This window comes from Taudactylus pleione, unplaced genomic scaffold (assembly GCF_031769625.1).
Source record: "Taudactylus pleione unplaced genomic scaffold, aTauple2 ptg000749l, whole genome shotgun sequence".
Taxonomy (NCBI): Eukaryota; Metazoa; Chordata; class Amphibia; order Anura; family Myobatrachidae; genus Taudactylus; species Taudactylus pleione.
Genome location: NW_028285151.1, coordinates 902005 through 921921, shown reverse-complemented (window position 1 = coordinate 921921; position 19917 = coordinate 902005). Strand labels below are relative to the sequence as shown.

Below are 19917 nucleotides of genomic sequence, written 5' to 3'. Positions count from 1 at the left end.
TTGGAGCTTTCTTTTAACTATGTAGTGCCAAACTCCTAGTGCCACACACTCTAATCCTCATGTACCGCAGTGTCCCCCAGGTGTACTACGAGGAAGGGATTTTACGGTGAGTACAAAATCCAATTGTTAATACTTACAAGTAAAATTTATTTCTCTGATTCCGTGGGGACACTGGGCGCCCTCTCTGCGCGCCTGTGTTTGATTGTATTCTGTTTGAATTCCAGCGGTTGTTTTATTTGCCGTGTATTGTTGTAACCTGTTCGGTCACTTAGTTGTGTGTTTTTGTACTTCTCCTCTGCACGTTGGCTTGGTTAAACTTAACTGAAGTTAAGTGGGTTATAGAGGAGGAGGACCCAAGTTCTCTTGGCACTTAGATTTATATTACCAGGCCCCACACAATACCGTCTATACCACAGTGTGACTCCAGTTTCCCAATGGAATCTGAGAAATGGATTTTACTGGTAAGTACAAAAATCCTCATATAAAACAGTGCAAATTCTGAAGTATTCCACTGTATTTTTAGTGAAACATTGGGGCCATTCCTTCCATAGGAATATTTTCATTTCAGATATTGAAAATCTAATAATATTTGTATGTTAGTACCATTCTAATATATGATTACCCTCATATATTAGAATGGTAGTAACATACATATATTATTAGATCTTCAATATATAGCACCTGGAGCGCTGGTATATCCATTGTTTATTTATGTTGTGGGTCTTGGCTTCTCTCATTGGCAGAGTCGCTTAGGGTACTACATTCCAATTTAGTAACTATTGAGTTCTGTAATCGTACAATTGAACAACCCTAGTGCTGCATGAGAGTGGTGAGGACTATGGTCTACATTCTGGAAATGGTTCTCTACAGTTCCATATGTGATTGTGAAATGGACCTTTTTGAGATGAGAACAGTTTCCCAGTGGATCTTCATGTTCTGCTTCAACTTTCCCCAGTTCTGCTATTCAGCAAAATGCTTATTTATAAATAGTCTGTGAATGGAGCTGGAATGCCTGCAGGTAACTTATTTTTATGTGATTTGTGGTTGGGATAGGGCTGGGAAAAATTAAGGCCACAAACTGCAAGTGAAACATGCAAATTACCACAGACCTGTTGGAGAGTGATTTTGAAAAATTCCCTCCTCCATCTCTCAGGCACTGCTTGAGTTCAATAGGAAAATGATCCTAAATATCACAGATCTGCGTTCACACTGAATACTGTGCAATGGCAGTTGTGTGCATAACCCCTAGGGAAACCTTTCATTTTAAATTATATGAAAAGGCGAGTGGGTGAAGGTGTTATGTTACGTTTGTAAGAAACAAATATTTAGAGTTAAAGACTCATTATTACATTAAAATATGACTTATATTTTGGTGCCATGTCCAATTCTTATCTGTAAATAGACTACCAAAATTTAAAATAACATTGTTACTATAATCCCTAGGTCATAACAGGTCATAACACCTTCATCTACTTGCCTCTTCATTTATAAATCATTTTATTATACACATGCAGCAGGAAAGACTGAGCTACAGTTGCCACAATACTAATTGGCTGCAGTTGTACATTAACCTTCTATGTAAATAAGCGATCTCTTTAATATTTCCATAAGTTCTTTCTCTGTTTATTTTTTATTGTATTTCTGACCTTGCTAGCTTAGGTTGTGCAATCCGTTATACTATCATTAATGTGCCTTACCAAAGTCATGCCCATACTGCAGTTTAAAACAGGCCCATCAGCAAGTTTATATCAAGGTTCCAAAGCTCTTTCTGAACTGACTCCTTTAATCTATTTAGGGACTTGCATATGTTGAATATGAAAATGAGACACAGGCTTCACAAGCTGTAATGAAACTGGATGGTACAATGATCAAGGAGCACAGAATTCAGGTGGCGATTAGTAATCCTCCAATGAGAAAACGGACAGATGAAACCGCTTTGTCATCAATGCCTATGGTTCCACGACAAACATATGGAGCGTAAGTATAAATAATATTAGCTTTGCTTTCTCTTACAGTCTTCATATCAGTACAGATTATCAGGACTGTTGGTAAAAGCTGTCACCAATGGACGACAGAAGTGTATATTAAACTCTGACTGTATGTAAGAGGACAGACTAATGGGGGGGGATATTTCAGTTTATTGTTTTCTTAATCTCATCGTAGCTGAATAGACTGTTCCCTTGATCTCCTCATCTATTAACCATGAGGTTTATGTTGGCATACTCTGTGATCGCGCTGAGTGAAAAAATTTGTGTGTCTCAGGGACCCCTCACTTTAAAAAAATTGGGGTCCTATTTTACTTATTCTGGGTCCCATCACATATTATGGGACAATACTGTGGGCAGGTAGCAGTTAGGGTAGAGGGGGTTAAGGGCAAGCAGTAGTTGGGGTAGAGCTGGAGATAGAGGCAGGAAGAAGTGGGGGTAAGGGCAGGCAGTGCTAGGGGCAAGGAGGGGCAGACAACAGTTGGGAAAATGCTGGGGGCAAGGATGGAGCTACGGGCAGACAGTGCTAGTGGTAGGGGGGTAAGGGTAGAAATCAGCTGGGGCAGCATTGGAGCAAGGAAGGGGTTAGGGGCAGGCAGTACTGGGGACAGTAGTGTCAGAGTAGGGAGGAGGTAGATAGCAGCTAGGGCAGTACTGGGGGGCATGGATGGGGTTAGGGGCATGCAGTACTGGGGGTAGGGAGGGGGCAAGGGTAATAGCACCTGGGGCAAGAATGGGGTTAGGGAAGAGGGTAAGGGTAGATAGCAGCTGGGGCAGTGCTGAGGGGGAAGGGGTAAGGGTAGATAGCAGCTTGGCCAAAAAGGGGGTTAAACACAGACAGTACTACATTATTAATTCTGCTGTCTGATCCTCCCAGTATATACCAAGCCCAGTTAATAACGTCTCTAAGGCCTACTGCACTGCAGGCACATGGTACACACACACTACTGCAGGGGAAGACACACTTCTACACATCCCCACCATACAGGGTCGGTCGCATCGCTGGGTACACACATTGTTGAGTGTGTACCCAGCTTAAGCCTTAGGCAAATTTCACTTGGGTACAGCAACTCCTGAGGGGTGGCAACATGGCATACTCAGGACGGAGCTAAAACACCTTGCTTTTATTATCTTTGATGTGTTGTCCTAAATAGAGGAATGAACCCTTGTTTACACCAGGCTTATGGCCAGATATTCCGCTAATTTGGTGGTGGTACGTAGAGTCATCTGGCTATGGAATCTTGGTAAATGGACAATACTTTTAAAATGTCTTGATCAGCGTCTGCTCTGGAACTGGAGTAAGATAATCAGACATGCTATGGTGGGAAAAAAATCCTTCCCCAGAAAATAACTGAAATAACATCACCTATTCCGCAAGAATGCCCTTACTCTTCACTGCGCCAATCATTGGACCAATATTGGAGGGTCCAGACTGACTCCAAAGGGGTAGGGCAGCATAAGAAGAAGCCTGTCTGAAAAGGAAAATGCTTAGGTACTTACTAGCTAGAATTCCGGGTATGTAATTGGTATGGACTTACTGTCTCCTCTTCAGACAACCCTGTTCTCGTCCATGTCTGACCACTGGTTTATAACACGTCTTTGTCCTCTGACCTATTTATTCCACCTGGATCTGATGGATCTGGAATTGCAGGAATGTTTTCATTCATTGGGCTGGCATGTTGGGAACAGAATCTTGTTTTTAACCTGTTACTCTCGAAGACAGACTGTATAGATGATGGGGGAAGTTGTGCTTGCGTGTCTGTATTATTATTATATTTTTTAATATCTTTTGTAGGCTTTAAATAGCATGTACATAACAAGATTACTTGTCAGAGGCAAAGCACCCTGTTGGCATAGTGCTTGGCATTGTTGCCTTTTAGTACTGGAGACATGGGTTAAATTCCTCCAGGTTTCCTCAAATAATCCCAAAACATACTGGTAAGTAACGTTCTTGTGTGTTGTGGAGAATTTAGACTGTAAGCCCAACTGTGGCAGAGGCTTATACAAATTATTACACCTCTCTGTAAAATATTGGTGCTATATATTTAGGGTTCATAATTGGGTTACCTAGAACAGTGGGGCCTAACGTTTTCATCCTTGATATTCTAGTATAAGTACTCCATCATTTTGAGACCCCAAAAGAGGTGGTTTCCAAAAGCATGTATTGCATTTCATAAGCTATAAGTATTGCTTTTTTGCTAAAATGGGGCTACAGTATATGGAAGGTCGTTCAGTTTAGTTCACTATCATAACCTGCAGAATTGTTGCTACTGAAAGAATTCTATTTTTTTCTTAAAGTATTTTCTCTTTTTGGTTAACAGAAGGGGTAAAGGAAGAACCCAGGTAGCTCTTTTACCACGCTCACTACATCGCCAGAACGCACCGAGCGCCACAAAAGCAGAAAATGGTACTCCTCAGCCACCACAGACTTCCTCTGGTGCTGAAGGGGAACCCCGAAAGATGTCCAATGCAGACTTTGCCCGGATGCTGCTTCAGAAGTGATTAGGCAGAAGAGAAGCCACAATCCGTACGATGGGAAAATGTGAGAGTGTTGATGCCCTTTGTGTCCTTATTCATCACTGCAGCTGCTCACAGCTCCTCTGAATGGTTGAACTGCAGAATCTGCCCAGTAGGGCTGTAGAGTTGGGGATTAATACATACAGTTTGTTCCGTTTTCTAGTTCCTATTCTGATTTACCTTTTTATTTTTTAATAGCACAGACTGTAGGCTTCCTCATTTCCCTCATATTGAGGCAGGCAAGGCAATGTAGGAGCAGCTAATATCGGTCTGTTTGGTTCTGTTTTTACGCCTGTTGTTGCATAATGTTTATTGATCACACATTGTTGCAAAGGTCACAGTGGAACAACCCCAAAATGGGTATTTTATGTTTTGCTCTTATTTCATGTTTTTTGTTTTTCCCTGTGGAATTTACAATGTTTGCGTTGGACAAAACTGGATTAAAATATTTGCTGTACCTATGCCATTCTAACTGTGCACTTTGCAATTATTATGCAGTCTCTTGTTAATGCGCTAATTTATTAACCAAGTGCTGTGAAAATGATGCAGTGTAATCTAAGCACTTGCAGATGTTCCTGTTGGCTGCAGTCTATAACATGCCCCAATTTTGCAGTTTGACTTGATCAGTGAACAACAAGATCATTGTCCAACATGGTCACATAGGTTTTTTGATAGTTGAGTTGACCATATCCTGTATGACTTTACTGTGATAGGCTAAAGCAGTTGAAACATGTTCACACATGGGGGAAGATGTATCAAACCTTGGAGAGAGAGAAAGTACTAACCAATCAGCTGCAAACTGTCATATTTTTTTTTTTCAAACTGAGGGATCTATTTACTAAGCCTTGGATGGAGATAAAGTCCCAACCAATCAGCTCCTAACTGTCATTTTTCAAACACAGCCTGTGATATGGCAGTTAGGAGCTGATTTGTTGGCACTTTATCACCGATCTCTTTATCTCCATTCAAGGCTTAGCAAATATACCCCACAGCATCTAATATGGCAGTTAAAAGCTGATCGGTTGGTACTTTCTCTCTCTCTCTCTCTCTCCAAGGTTTGATACATCTCCCCCCACAGACTGGTAGAAGTCATCTTCTGCCTTCTCTTTAAACCAATCCTGATGATACAGTTGATGTTAATATGTTCACAACTGGCTGTTTTGGCTTTTTTTTTTTTAGGGTTACACATTGCAACATCAGATGTATTCCAGGATCTCTCCTGCAGTGTTCCCAGCATGTCCGGCCATCTTCATAGTTTTCCATTGTCCTTGAATATGACAACAGGTTTGCTGTGCAGACACATTTTATCCAATGCACATGCACAACCATGATTTGTTGTTCTATCGAAGAGCAATGAACAAAATAAAGAAACCTGCCTTGACAATAAAATATAGTGTAGCCTCTATTGGTTAATTATTGGACTCTGCCCATTGTATTTGGGGACATCCTAAAATACTGTATTATATCGAGTGCTACAGCTGTGACAATGCTTTAAGGCATATTCTTTTCATAGAGCAAAAGCATCAGTGTAATGTTCCACACTTTCTTAGTATCAATATAGGGAGAGTAGAACAAAATACAGTTCACCATTAAGGGGCTGTCCATGCCTGCTTATTAGGTGGATGGGTTAATGTTTTAGTAAATGTGTAGTGCACATTGGAAACATGCCAAAAGCACAACCGTTTTCCACATCATGGTGTGCATGCAAAGTGAACCAACCTAACATGCAAGTGTTAATGGACCTCAAGTAACACAACATTCCTATTGCATCTGGCACGAGAAATGTGAAAGGAGTGGACTGTATTATTCAGTCCTTACTAGTTATCTAATGAGGAAAATTATTTCTAGAGAAAATACCAAAATCGCATCATTGATGGAAATATCCACCATAACCATTACAGCGCCACTAAACCCAAAATACAGGCTTTGTCTACAAAGAGTATTTTTGTAGGTTTACAGACATGCATGTAAATGTGCTTGCTTATACCTTAGTTGAACTTGAGATGCAAACACAATGGCAAAGTAGCTGAGACTACTAGAGATGTACTGTAGCGTCCTACATTTGGATTATTTACAAGTCTCCTTTGTCTAGGAAGTTGCCTTTTACAGATATGTATGTGTCATTGCTATTAGTAGTACCTTGTATTTTAGATTCAGCTGCTCTTTCAGCTATATTCTACCCGTGATGTAATATATGACCATTTCTGAGTGACACTAGCTGTAACAATGTCCTTCTGGACATTACTGGGCACTTCCACACTGCACATGTCCATACGGGATTGGTATGGGATGCCGTGCTCGGGATCCTGGCAGTCAAAATCCCAACACCGGCATCCCGACAGCATTAGGATATAGACACCTGTCGGTGGGCATCCTAATCCTCTCCCTACTCTAACCCTCCCTCCCCGGTGCCTGAACCTAACCTCCCCCCTAGTGCCTAAACCTAACCTCCCCCTCCCTGCACCCTAACCCTCATCCCCACTGCCTCACTCTTCCTCCCAACCCCGCTACTTACCTCCAGGATGCCGGCGCCGGGATTCTGACAGGTGTCGGGATTCCGGCGCTGATATTCTAAGCGCCGGCATCCCCTGTGCCGGGATACTAACATATGGCTGCAGTTTCACCACTGTCTAATACCAGTTTTTTTTTATATCTGTGATTTGAACAAGAGGAGATAAATAATGAAATACCATATTAATAGCAGGAGGCACCTCCTTGTAGTCATTTTACCACACACAATGTCATGCAGAGCAAACTTTTGTTTATCTATTGTGATTACAAGATATTTTTTGTCAGATTCAAGAAAAAAAATGCAGATGCTTTATAAAAACTACAATGACCTAGTTTTTACAAATATTTAGTACTGTAATGGAGCATACACACGGTCAGATTTGTCAGATGAACGATTTGAACGATTTTACCAAAGTTTTGAACGATTTTTGACTGCATTAAAATGAATGGAATCGTCCAAGTCTGACTGCAAACACATCAGATGTCAGATATCGTTCTCTGACAAACGGGAACGCGCATCGTCCATCGTTCAGGTATGTCAGATTTTCCTTCAGATATGAACGACTGAACGATTTTTGACTGCATTAAAATTAATGGAATTGTCCAAGTCTGACTGCAAACACATCAGATGTCGGATATCGTTATCTGACAAACGGGAACGCGCATCGTTCATCGTCCATCGTTCAGGCATGTCAGATAGGTCAGATTTTCCTTCAGATATGAACGACTGAACGATTTTTAAATCGTTATCGTTCAGATCTGAAGGAAAAATCTGACCGTGTGTATGCACCATAAGGACCATAGCGCTATACATTGCAGGCCTCGTTAGTAGCTGCGTTTTGCTGCAGACATGCATTTCTATTTGGTTATTTGTACACCATATAGTTCTTTTGATGTGTTGCTATTGTTTACACTCCTGTTTTATTAAACTACAGTTTCTAAAATGTTGTTGCCATACATCCCACTGTAAAGATGTAGACATCTGTTGCATTGTTCAAGTTTTTTTTTAATTTGTTTTACATTATTTGCCTTAAAACATGACCTATTAGCTCTAATAACACCTAACATAGGCCTCTGCATAATAAAAACATAAAAAAGCAGCTGGTTTTGGAGACGTGGGCATTGACCAATGCACACATTTCTGTATCTCACAGCTTGGGTTATTGTACTACATGACTAAATTTTGGGGTAGATTTCTATATATAAACCAAACTGTTTAAAAGGGGCTGTAAGGAATTGTGGAACATTTTTGGGGTAGATTTACTAAAGTTTCTAAAAATTAAAAATGGAGGTGTTGCTCATAGCAACCAATCAGCTTCTAGCTATCATTTCTCTATTGCATTCTAGAAAATGATAGGTAGAAGCTGATTGGTTGCTCTGGGCGACTTCTCCATTTGTCCACTTCTCCACTCTTTACAATGTTGATGCTACTTCCCCAAAGTTTTAACAAATGTACATTTCTAGGTAAAACACTTGAGCTGGAGGGTATAGAAACATCTTTGTCTTATGTTATGGTATTTATTAGAGATGTGTGCACAGACTTCTGTGTTTTGGTTCCAAATCCTTGTCTTGTTTTGGTAAAACCATCCTCAAATGTTTTGGTTTGGTTTTCTTTAAACATTGATAAATACAGCTAAAATCATGTAATTTGGTCCAATTTTTTTCCTACAGTATTAACCTCAGTAACATTAATTTTCAGTCATTTCCAGTTATTTTTGACCACCTCACAATATTGTTTTCACCCATATTGGCCAAAGGCTGCAGCGAGCTGGCTGGCTAAACTAAGCGACAGAGCAGTGGTACAAATACATGGCAGTTTAAAAGAATATAACACATCTATGAAACATAGTTACATTGCAGTGGCAGACAGGATGGCAATTTAATTAACTATATGACTCTATAATACAGGCCTGGCCAACCTGTGGCTTTCCAGCTGAAACTAATGTCCCAGCATGCCCTTCCACAGTTTTTCTATTAAGGAATGACAAGACTGTGGCATGGTTTCCACAACAGCAGGAGAGCCACAGGTTGGCCAGGCCTGGTATACAATGTATACATTAATCAAAAACTAATAGCCTAAACGTAAAAGCCTAGTAGAAAACTCAAAATATAATGTTACCCCATCACAGGCCTCAGACCAATAGAAATTGATAATTGTAGAAAGTGATAATAACAAAGTTATCCAACTAGTAAATCATAGACACAATTAGATCAAAGAGTCTCATTACCAGAGGGCGCCTATTAGTATTTCCATACATTTGTTGATGACTTAATTTTCCATAATAGCTTACACGTATTAATCCTGTCGCCATCACTATTCACATTCATTGTATGGGCACATAGTGGTGGTGATTGCGTGGAGACTTGTAACCTTGGCCTCATGCGGTCAGAATTATTACTTTTCTCCTTCATCCACTAGGGGACACTGGAGTTCAAGACAGTGGGGTATAGACGGTGGTAGAGTAGAGCCTGGCACCTTAAATAATTTAGAAGTGTGACTGGCTCCTCCCCCTCTATGCCCCATCAGCCCCAGTTTTTAGAATGTGCCCGAGAGAGCCGGTCGCACATCAGGCTGTCTCCAGCCTTTTTCATATTTTTTAATTTTTATTTAACAATAACTCCGCTTTACACCATCTCTCCCTAAGGATTTGTATGTGGGTGTGTGTACGTACCTATATTTCCACGGATGGGAAGCCACCTGGGATTACCAAAGCTGTCAGCTTATCCATATATATATATGTGTGTATGTATATGTGTGTGTGTGTGTGTGTGTGTATATATATATATATATATTATAATATTAAATGGTGGCCCTGTAGACTAGAGTCATGTTCTGCAGCTTACATAGTGATAGACATTGCTTATATTATGAACCCTATACATGACTGGGGCCTTCTTGTATATAAAGATATGTACTTACATCCTCCTGGGGTTATAGTTCCTTCTTGTTAGTCCCTATCTATGGCGCCCCCCTTTAGGGGATCTATGATTATTTCAACTTTGCACTTGGTAGCAAACTTACAAGACACTGAGAATGCAGGATATAGCAGGACATATATAAATATAGCATGCTGATCTCCCGATGCAGGAGTCTGACAAGTTAACTTGCTATGTTGGCACTACTCTTCCTTTCAAAGAGATGGCCTTCTTATGCAACTATGTTTGTCTGTATGTACGGGTGTATATATACTGATATTAGTGTTCCTTCTAGCTCCGGCGGGAGGCAGGGCGCCGGAGCTAGAGAGGGCATCCCCGCGCGTCCGAGAAGGGGGCGCAGTCATCGGAAAAGGGGGCGTGTCTATAAGACACGTCCCCTTTTCGTCACTCTTGGGGGCGTGCCCGGCACTTACGGACACGCCGGGCAGCCCCCAAGCCCTGCAGACAGGGAGAATAGATGCCGGGCGCATGCGCCCGGCGTCTATTCTCCGGCGGTGACCGGGTCACCGCATGTTTCTCCACCCGCGGGACACATCGTCCCGCGGGTGAGTACAGCTCCCGCAGGCTGTGAGGGCAGGGCGCTTTTTGGCCTCCTCCTGGAGGGCAGGGTGCTTTTTGCCCTCCAGAAGGAGGGCAGGGCGCCGCGCCCCGCTAAAACAGCCTAGCGGGAACGCTAGATATATTCCCATTCCTTGTATGCATATTTTCTAATAATTGGCAAAACCTGGTTTTTAACCCTATCGGTTATCACTACAGATATGTCCCTTCCTTTCTTGGGATAACTAATGCACTCTGTCTATGTACAGGTACCCTTCTCAGTATAGATTCCGGTACTCCATATTAATGTCTTGTCACATATCTCAATAACATGAGTCTCTAAAGGGCCCCTAGGTACATTCTATCTGTACATAGAGAATCCAGGTTCTGTTCTGTAATCAAGGATTCATTTGTTAAATTACATGAAGGCCTAGGGCCCCCGCCGATATAGGCAGGGTCAGGCCTGGATTTTATTAGATTGATGGGCGTAATACACTTCTCCATTATAAGTGTTAATGTACTGATACTTAAACTAGTAGACCGTTTTGTGGTATAGGTATAATGTCTATATGGATACACATCCCTAATATAACAAGCTCAGGTATAGAGTCCTGTTGAACGACCTTCCTGCCTCCACTAACATTTTTGCTAGTTTATACAGTGTTTTCTACTCCAACATCTCCAGACTGAAGTCCGTGCTGTAGAGCATTGGGTCTTAGCCCACTGAAGCTACTCCCTATACCTGACGGGGCAGGTTACTGTGAGATGAAAAAGGTCAGTGACATTCTACATAGCGTCCAGAGGGCTTTTGGCCGCTCAAAGGTAAGCGGGCTTACCCCACTAATGCCCAACCTGTCATTGCATAGCCGCTTTCTCCCTTATGCACCCTAGCTGCGGTCCTAGCAGCCATCTGCTCTTTTAATCAGTTGGCTCTACACTTTAGAGCTTCCCTGGCGCATAGTTTCAACATTGAGATTAGTGACACTCTTCTACTAGATCTGTTGGGATTATGGACTGAAGCGCTTCGAGGGTCTAGTGCACATCTTTACATTAAAGTGTGACAGTCAATATGTCCTACGCAGGGGGCATGGTGGATTTCCTGTTCAGTCTCTGTGGATGTTTTCATCACATTGACTGGTACCTGACTGGTACCTTCAGGGTTGTCCTAGTGCTCTAGCCTTGCGGTATGGAGTGCTTCCCTATATTGGTAGCTCCCTGGGTGGCTGTTGCATCCGTGCTCTTTAACTATTAGGGTATCCTGGTTGTTTCACACTATGTTCAGGCCAGCGGTTGGTACTGACTACGCACTTCCATCATGTTGGAAGTTGTCTGTTGTTTTGGAGTTTGTGGCTGTGATTTGCTTTTCGGCTGCAGGTGTTCAGTCGCTGTTTTCTACTCTGTTTTCAGAATGGGTTGTTCTGCTATCTGACCCTCTGACAGGTATTGTAATCTCAATCCTCTCGAAGCTGCCTCGGCCTCATTCACAGTGTGATCTCCACTCGTTGGAGACTTCTATGGTCTTTCCCTTCCGCTGGTTTACAACTTTGTAGTAGTTGGACTTCCAGAATGGTTCATGGTGACTGTTCGGCCTTGACTTTTACCTCTCTGCATACTCTTTGTTAGGAGTCTGTGGACAGGATCAGCTCTGTTTCTGTAGATTGGTAACGTTATACTTGTAACTTTATGACTATGTCCAACAGTGCTGGTATTCTGCTATCTGCGACTGTTGCAGCTTTCTGTTTCCGAATCTGGTACGGTTTTCTCGAGTTTTGTTCTCGGGTTACTGCCCTTCTCATATGGATTCGGGTTGGAGTTCTCTGCTCCCAACAGTCCGGCTTGGTCTGTTTTTAGCTGAGTCTACAGCGTTATGATGCTTCTCACCTGAAGGTGTTTTCTCGCTAGCCGCCTATTCCATTCTATTTACGCTGTAAGTTGTGGAATTTCTGGGTCTTTTCCGCAGGGAGTTCTGATTGTCTCCTGGCTCACGACACTTGATCCTCAGCTCTTGCCTTTCCGTTGAACCTCTGGTTCTTGGCGGTCCCTGTTCGGTTGGCCAAAGGGTTGGCATGTTCTCCGCGCTTCCCACCCAGGAGGTTGGCTTTGGGACGTCCCCACTGTCTTGAACTCCAGTGTCCCCTAGTGGATGAAGGAGAAAACAGGATTTTGGTACTTACCGATAAATCCCTTTCTCCGATTCCACAGGGGACACTGGACGCCCGCCCAGCGCTGCATACCTGCCAGTTGTTTGCTTCCTTCTATGGTTGTGTGACTGCATGATTCCCTGCAGTGGTTTCCTCTGTTCTCCTTCAGTCGGTCTTGTTCCGTTCTGTGGTCTTCTCCTTCTCCTCGTTTTCCTGTTGTCCTCCATCTCTTCTCGGGCTCAGTTCTTAAACTGGGGCTGATGGGGCATAGAGGGGGAGGAGCCAGTCACACTTCTAAATTATTTAAGGTGCCAGGCTCTACTCTACCACCGTCTATACCCCACTGTCTTGAACTCCAGTGTCCCCTGTGGAATCTGAGAAAGGGATTTATCGGTAAGTACCAAAATCCTGTGTTTTTTGGTTTTTTTTTTTTTATTATTTGATTCAGGGCCAAACCCCACATTAAAGTGCATTAATAGGATAAATTAGGATATATAATTAATTATATATATATATATCAAAAACACGAACAATAAAGGATGAGGATAATGCTCTGTACCTGTGGAGACGCTGCTGAAACCGGTGACTATATTCATGGATAAGAAGCTTGTGATGGATGGTCTTGCAAGATATAGAACCTCAACATCTGTGACAAGTGGCTGTCCAGAACGAGTTGTATGCTGCCACCGTGACCTCTAGAAGAGAGTTGAGAAGCTGGAGCTGAAGGAAGAAAAGCTGAAATGAGCAACTCGGGTGATCTGTATTCATCATAGTCAATTTATATGTGTCTCATTACAAGGGGGCTTCTATTAGTATTTCCATAAATTCTGTTTGACTGAGATCTGTTGACTTCTTTACTCTGCATAATAGTTTACATGTACTCATACTGTCGCCATCACTATTCATGTTTATTGCACGGGAGCATAATGGTGATCATGTGGAGACTTGTAACCTTGTCATTATGCGATCAGAATTTGTTGTGTACCAACATAATTTTGATTCGGGGCCAAAAACCCCAGTAAAGTACAGTAATAATAATAATTTATGCTGCCTGTCCAACACAATCTTGGCAAAGTCCATAATGAAAAGTGGTGCACGATGGAATTGCATATTGAAAATGACATGCACACTTTAAAAAAAATTAAGCTCTACAGTGACAGGGACTGCCACTTTTGTGACTCAGGTGCTTGGTTTGTTTGGGCCCCATAAAAGAAAACATTTGGTGGTTTGGTTAAACCAAGCTATCAATGAATTTAAGGCTAACTGTGTTAATCATCCTCACAGTTGGAATATGTCATTATCCTCATCATAACTGTTGTTAATATAATCACACAATATTAGCTCACTCCCACTGGAACCCACCATTACAGAAGTCTGTTTGTTGTAATTGGCGGCAAAGGTCTTCCTTATAAAAGTTTGTTAATATTGATGAACATCGAGACCTCTGGTGGGTGGATCATCGCAATGGCCGCCTTTTATTGTTCGCTCCGCCCTTACAAACCCTAATCTGTCCCTATCTACCTGCAATAGGGGCTCTTTTAACACCTACTGGGCAGATTACCCAACAAGACCACTCTATTCTGTTGGACAGAGCCATCTACAGCCACCGTAGTCTGGCCTACATGTGCAGGAGCCTGCTGGCGTTCTGTGCCTCGTGGGACGCCATCGATACAATGCACAGCCGACTTCATTTCTCTCTATACTGCAGCACAGGACATCCCCCTATCTCCCACAGGCTTTCTCTTTTTACCTCATCTCAAGTTTGCTGAACGGGAGGCCAGGGTCTGACACGGACAGAGCTGCTGTCCGTAAGATGAGGTGGACTTCATGCTGCCTACCTGAGGTGATGTCCCTGATCTGTGCCGCGCCAATCCCCGTGCCTTACCCACATCTGAAAAATCACTGACTTTGCGGTGCTTCACTGGCTGGTCGGCATTTTCAGAAACCCATTAAACCCTGATCTGTGAAGCAGAGAGGAGTGCACCGGCTAATTACACTGATGACCTAAGTGTGACCACTTACCATACTGTGAATCCTTGGATTATCTTTGGCTGCGTAGGCGGCAGTTTCTTGTGGAGGCTGTCTCAGCTGACTGTCGTTTTGCCCTGCACTTTTCTCTTGGCAGCTAGGTCCTGTATGATATCCCCCGCTGAGGTGGAGTAACCGAGCGCTGTAGTATTCTCCTGACTGGTACAGTATCCATGGTCTGATTATAAGAGGAGTCTTTGTGGTGCTGGACATTGGGATCACTTAACTCACCTCTCCATGCCTCTGACTTTTCCATGTTACAAAGACCGCTGATGATGTCCTCAATATGATGCAGTGGTGAGGGGATCTTTGCCTTCCAGTCCTGCCTGGTGCTGTCTAGGTCCTCACCATATTTCTCCTTACCTACCTTGTGTACTTAGGCCCTCATTCAGACCCACTCGCAAGCGGGCACACGTACGTTAGGCGTACGTACAAAAATATTTAAATTCAATGGCTCGCTCGTATTTTCGTTCGCATCTAAAATTCCTCCCTAAACTCTGACGACCCCTCCTCTAACTAACGAGCGTACGAAATAGCGAGCGTACATCCCCGAAATGGCTTGAAAGGAACGCACGCACACGTATAAACAGGAAGTGGCCTTGTCAGATGTCGATTACCTGCTCCTTTATTCTGCCTACCTCCATCAATCGTATCATGCCAATCAATGTATCAATTAGCTTAATTGTTTGTTTTTTTTCAACACAATGCAAGAAACTTTACTCTTGTCCGTGTTTGTGTTTACCCGCAGAATACGTACGGATGAAACATTCGCTTTTATTGTTCAAAAAACATGTGAACCACAATTAAACAATTGTACTATTGCTGTGGATCCCCGCATATTTCCCTGGGTTGATTTCTTTATTTAAATTTGCTTACGCATGTCACTGCATCAAGCCTATCATAACTCTCCAGAGATTTCTGGCCCTGTCGAACACATGACTCATACACTAACCAATAAAATTGCTCCTGTTAATTTCCAAAATACATTAGCCAATCAGAAAATTTTTACACACTTTATCAAAAATGATTTTTAAGAAAAACACCATTGCCATCATGAGAGCCTCCGCATTCACCAGGCGTGAGCTGCTGGTGCTTACGGAGGTCATGGATCGCCGGATCACCAGCCAGCCTCAACCCATGACCAACCGGCAGAAGCGCTCTGCGTATGCGGAGGTACGGTCCCGCCTGCGGTCCTTCGGCTCACGCCGCAACATTGGGCAGCTGGAGCGCAGGTGGTCCGACCTGCAACGGCGAACGCCCCGCTTGCTGGCATGCTTTCGCATGCAGATCCTGGCAAGTAAGTGTTATGTATTGTGGTTTTAATGTTTGTGTTTGTGGGGCAAACTGCGTGTGCATGTTTTCCTGTCTGTTCTATTTATTATTTGTACTCATATCTGCGTGTGCATGTTTTCCTGTCTGTTCTATTTATTATTTGTACTCATATCTGCGTCTGCATGTTTTCCTGTCTGTTCTATTTATTATTTGTACTCATATCTGCGTCTGCATGTTTTCCTGTCTGTTCTATTTATTATTTGTACTCATATCTGCGTCTGCATGTTTTCCTGTCTGTTCTATTTATTATTTGTACTCATATCTGCGTGTGCATGTTTTCCTGTCTGTTCTATTTATTATTTGTACCCATATCTGCGTCTGCATGTTTTCCTGTCTGTTCTATTTATTATTTGTACTCATATCTGCGTGTGCATGTTTTCCTGTCTGTTCTATTTATTATTTGTACTCATATCTGCATCTGCATGTTTTCCTGTCTGTTCTATTTATTATTTGTACTCATATCTGCGTCTGCATGTTTCCCCTCTATTTCTGTTTTTTTAATTCTACTGCTATTTTTTTTTTTTTTTTTTTTTTAGTTTGGTTGCCCGGATTTGTCCATAAACTAAACGCAATTTCTTTGACATATTTTAGGGGGACAGCCAAGACTCCGCCGTCACCGTCCGTCCAGACGGCATTCCCGCCCACTCTCCCCAACCCCCAGCCAACACTCCACCCCAAATCTTTCCCCTATTCCCCACTCCTCCCCATCCTTCCCAGACCCTCTCCCGGAAATGTCGGGCCTCCTTCCCCTCCGTCCCACTTCCCCCTCTCCTCCACCCACCCCTCTTCCAATTACCCCCTCCCCGGAGTCCAGCATAACTCCGCCCCATTCTTTGGGGAATGACGGATCCTCCGAGGAGGATCATGGAGGTTTGGCCGGAGCTCCCGTTTTGTCTCCCGGTATGTTTTTTTAATTTTTTTTTTAAAGCACAAACTGTTTGTATGTAATCATGTGTCGTGCCTTTCTTCGTGTTTTTGTGGCTTGACTTTTGTTGATTGTGAAGGTTTGCCTTTACCTCTTCCTGGTGATTTAAGCATACACATATCATACCTGTGGGAATTTGTACCTAGGCCTTGTATTTTTGCCAGCCCACCCTTTTTATTTTTGTTTTTGGGTTTAGGAGTGATTTGTTTTTTTTTTTCAATTTTTCTGTGGATTCCCTATTGTTGTATTAACCCACACACTTTTCTCACCCACAGAGGAACAGAGGCGTCGGCAAGAGGTGGCGGATGTTGTGGGGCAGATGCGCCAACATGTAATCGGCCTTCTGGTGGCCCTCGACCGGCTGTCTGGCCTCCTTCGGCATTAGTTTTTTTTTTTTGGTTCTATTTTCCAATTAAATTTATTAAGACAAATATACGTTGTGGCTCATTTTTAAAAACCAAAACCAAGATAGTTTAGCCTGACATAAGTAGACTGTTCCTGCAAGGATTTCCCTTTTTTAAAAGTTAGATTGTGTTTTGTCTTTGTATGTCAAACAGACACCAGAAACACATAACAGTAACAATGTCATTTCCCTTTTTGGGTGTAGTGTCAATTACAGATTTCTACATTTTCCAGGTTCCTACTTGGTGCGCAAGCTGCTTAGGCCAATCTTACAAATCCCAAGGTTGGGCCAGGCTTCCTTTTGGTGTGGATTGGGAAGCTGAAAACATATTTCAGTTTTGCTCAACTGGCGTCAGTACTGGTTTACCCCTTAGTCAAATGTAACTTGTGTTAACCTGGTTACACTTGCTGTTAACGTCCCAAAAAAGGAAGACCATTTCACTCTTCAAACATTTATTCACAACATAACAGAGAAAACAAAGTGGTCACTCCCAAAAAAAATACACAGTGATAAATTCAAATACAACACATACCAAGAAATAATTAAATAAAAACACAAAATCAAGAACTGGTTGACGAAGGACCATGCCAACATGATTCCACAAACATGGCGTTGCGATATGGGTTCCAGAATATATGCCCAAAAGGACCAGATCCAGGTTTGGTAAGGGTAGCAGGAAGTAGTGAGCGTTGGAGTGCCAAAGATTATGTGAACAAACAGAAGATGGTGAGAAAAATAAAAATAAATTAGATGTTGGCCAAAAAACACAAACACATTAGGTATAAACACTGGAGTTTTGTTCAAACTTACCTAAAAAATCTGGCCACCACATCATCGCGTATGGCCCCCCCACATACTGACCTTCGACCAACCTCGGGGGGGCCATCCTCAGGTAAGGCATCCTCTGGCTGCATTGGGACACCACTCCTTATGGCAATGTTGTGAAATATCCCACACAGGACCACAATTTTCGACACCATATCCGGCACATACATGAGCTCGCCACCAGAGCGGTGGAGGCATCTGAATCGGCCTTTTAAAAGGCCGATACAGTGCTCCACCACTTGCCTGGTGGCTGTAAGTGCGGAATTATACGCACTTTGTGGCCCTGGTGTGGGAGCCAAATAAGGAGTGAGCAGCCAGGACATGCAAGGGTATCCACTGTCTCCTGTGAACAAAAATAGACCACATCAGGAACACTGTGTATCAAGCTTAACATTGTTATGTACTAAAGGTCTCCACTTACCCAGAAGCCACGCATCACCAGCTTGTAGGTTGGTTAATTTCTGCCATATCCCTGATTGCCGGATGACGAAGGAGTCATGAGCACTTCCGGGTAATTTAGCATTCAGGGACAGGATCTGGAGGGAGGCATCACATACCACCATTACATTCAGGGAGTGATAGTGTTTCCTGTTTCTAAATATTGCCTCCAGCCGTGCTGGAGGCTGAAGTGGTATGTGAGTACCATCCACAACCCCTATGATGTGTGGGAAGCCAGCTATTTGGTAAAAATTGGCCTTGGCCACACTAAGGGCACCCATATCCAAAGGCATTTGAATAAAATGATGGAGGTGCTTGAAAAGTGCCTCCATCACTGCCCTCAGGATCCGGGAAAAGGAGGATTGGGAGATGCCCGCCACTATTCCCACCGTTGTTTGAAACGATCCTGAGGCACAGAAATGTAACACCGCCATAAATTGCGTCAGTGGTGGTATTGCTGTTGGACTGTCAATTTGCCGCTCAAGATCACTTTCTATTAATGAGAGAGTGTCTATGATGATTTTGGGAGGTAGACGGTAGCGTCTTAAAACCTCATCATCGGGCATTCCAAAAAGGGTGACACGTGTTCGAAATATCTGGGGCCTTGCATGCCTACGATGCCTACGCCTGGGACGAGTTTGAGGTTGGTCGTCTTCCGGGAGCAGGGCCAGAACAATTCGCCCCAGATCTACCTGAAATTCAAAGTTTACAATGTAAGGCTTTTGACCCACCCCAAAAGTAACAAAAAACAACTTAGCTTTCTGATACCATCCATAGCTGCTTACATGCCGGGGTATTGTCATGATACGTATAAACTGTAAAAAAGCCAACAATGAGACTTCAAAAATTTAGAGGGTGTTTTTTTTTTTTTTAAATTGTTGCAAGCCAACACAGAAAATAGCGGAAACACACATTTGGCCATCGATGAAAACGACATTGCACACCGTACGTCAAATAGGGTTCAAATGGACCCAAAAAATGGAAAAGGGAAAAGCAAAACTGGATTATATGATGAATAAGCCGTCAAAAATGCGGTAATTAATTCGCAAATGCAAGTCACTACACCAACAGTCAAAAATGCGGTAATTAATTCGCAAATGCAAGTCGCTACACCAACAGTCAAAAATGCGGTAATTAATTCTCAAATGCAAATCACTACACCAACAGTCAAAAATGCGGTAATTAATTCGCAAATGCAAGTCACTACACCAACAGTCAAAAATGCGGTAATTAATTCGCAAATGCAAGTCACTACACCAACAGTCAAAAATGCGGTAATTAATTCGCAAATGCAAGTCACTACACCAACAGTCAAAAATGCGGTAATTAATTCGCAAA

General features: G+C 42.8%; 1 protein-coding gene across 3 annotated transcripts in view; it reads left to right on the top strand.

Moving 5' to 3' along the window:
* Positions 1 to 4964, top strand: part of SART3 (spliceosome associated factor 3, U4/U6 recycling protein) — a 75729-nt gene extending 70765 nt beyond the window's left edge. For 2 of the 3 annotated variants that reach the window (XM_088457229.1, XM_088457227.1), the window contains exons 18-19: positions 1796 to 1977; positions 4307 to 4964. In XM_088457229.1, coding sequence (XP_088313355.1) covers positions 1796 to 1977; positions 4307 to 4487 — 363 coding nt within the window. In that variant the 3' untranslated portion in view covers positions 4488 to 4964. Of the gene's footprint in view, positions 1 to 1795; positions 1978 to 3780; positions 3924 to 4306 lie in introns of all 3 variants that reach the window. The other variant, XR_015872558.1, reaches the window with a different exon arrangement.
* Positions 4965 to 19917: the final 14953 nt, after the last annotated feature.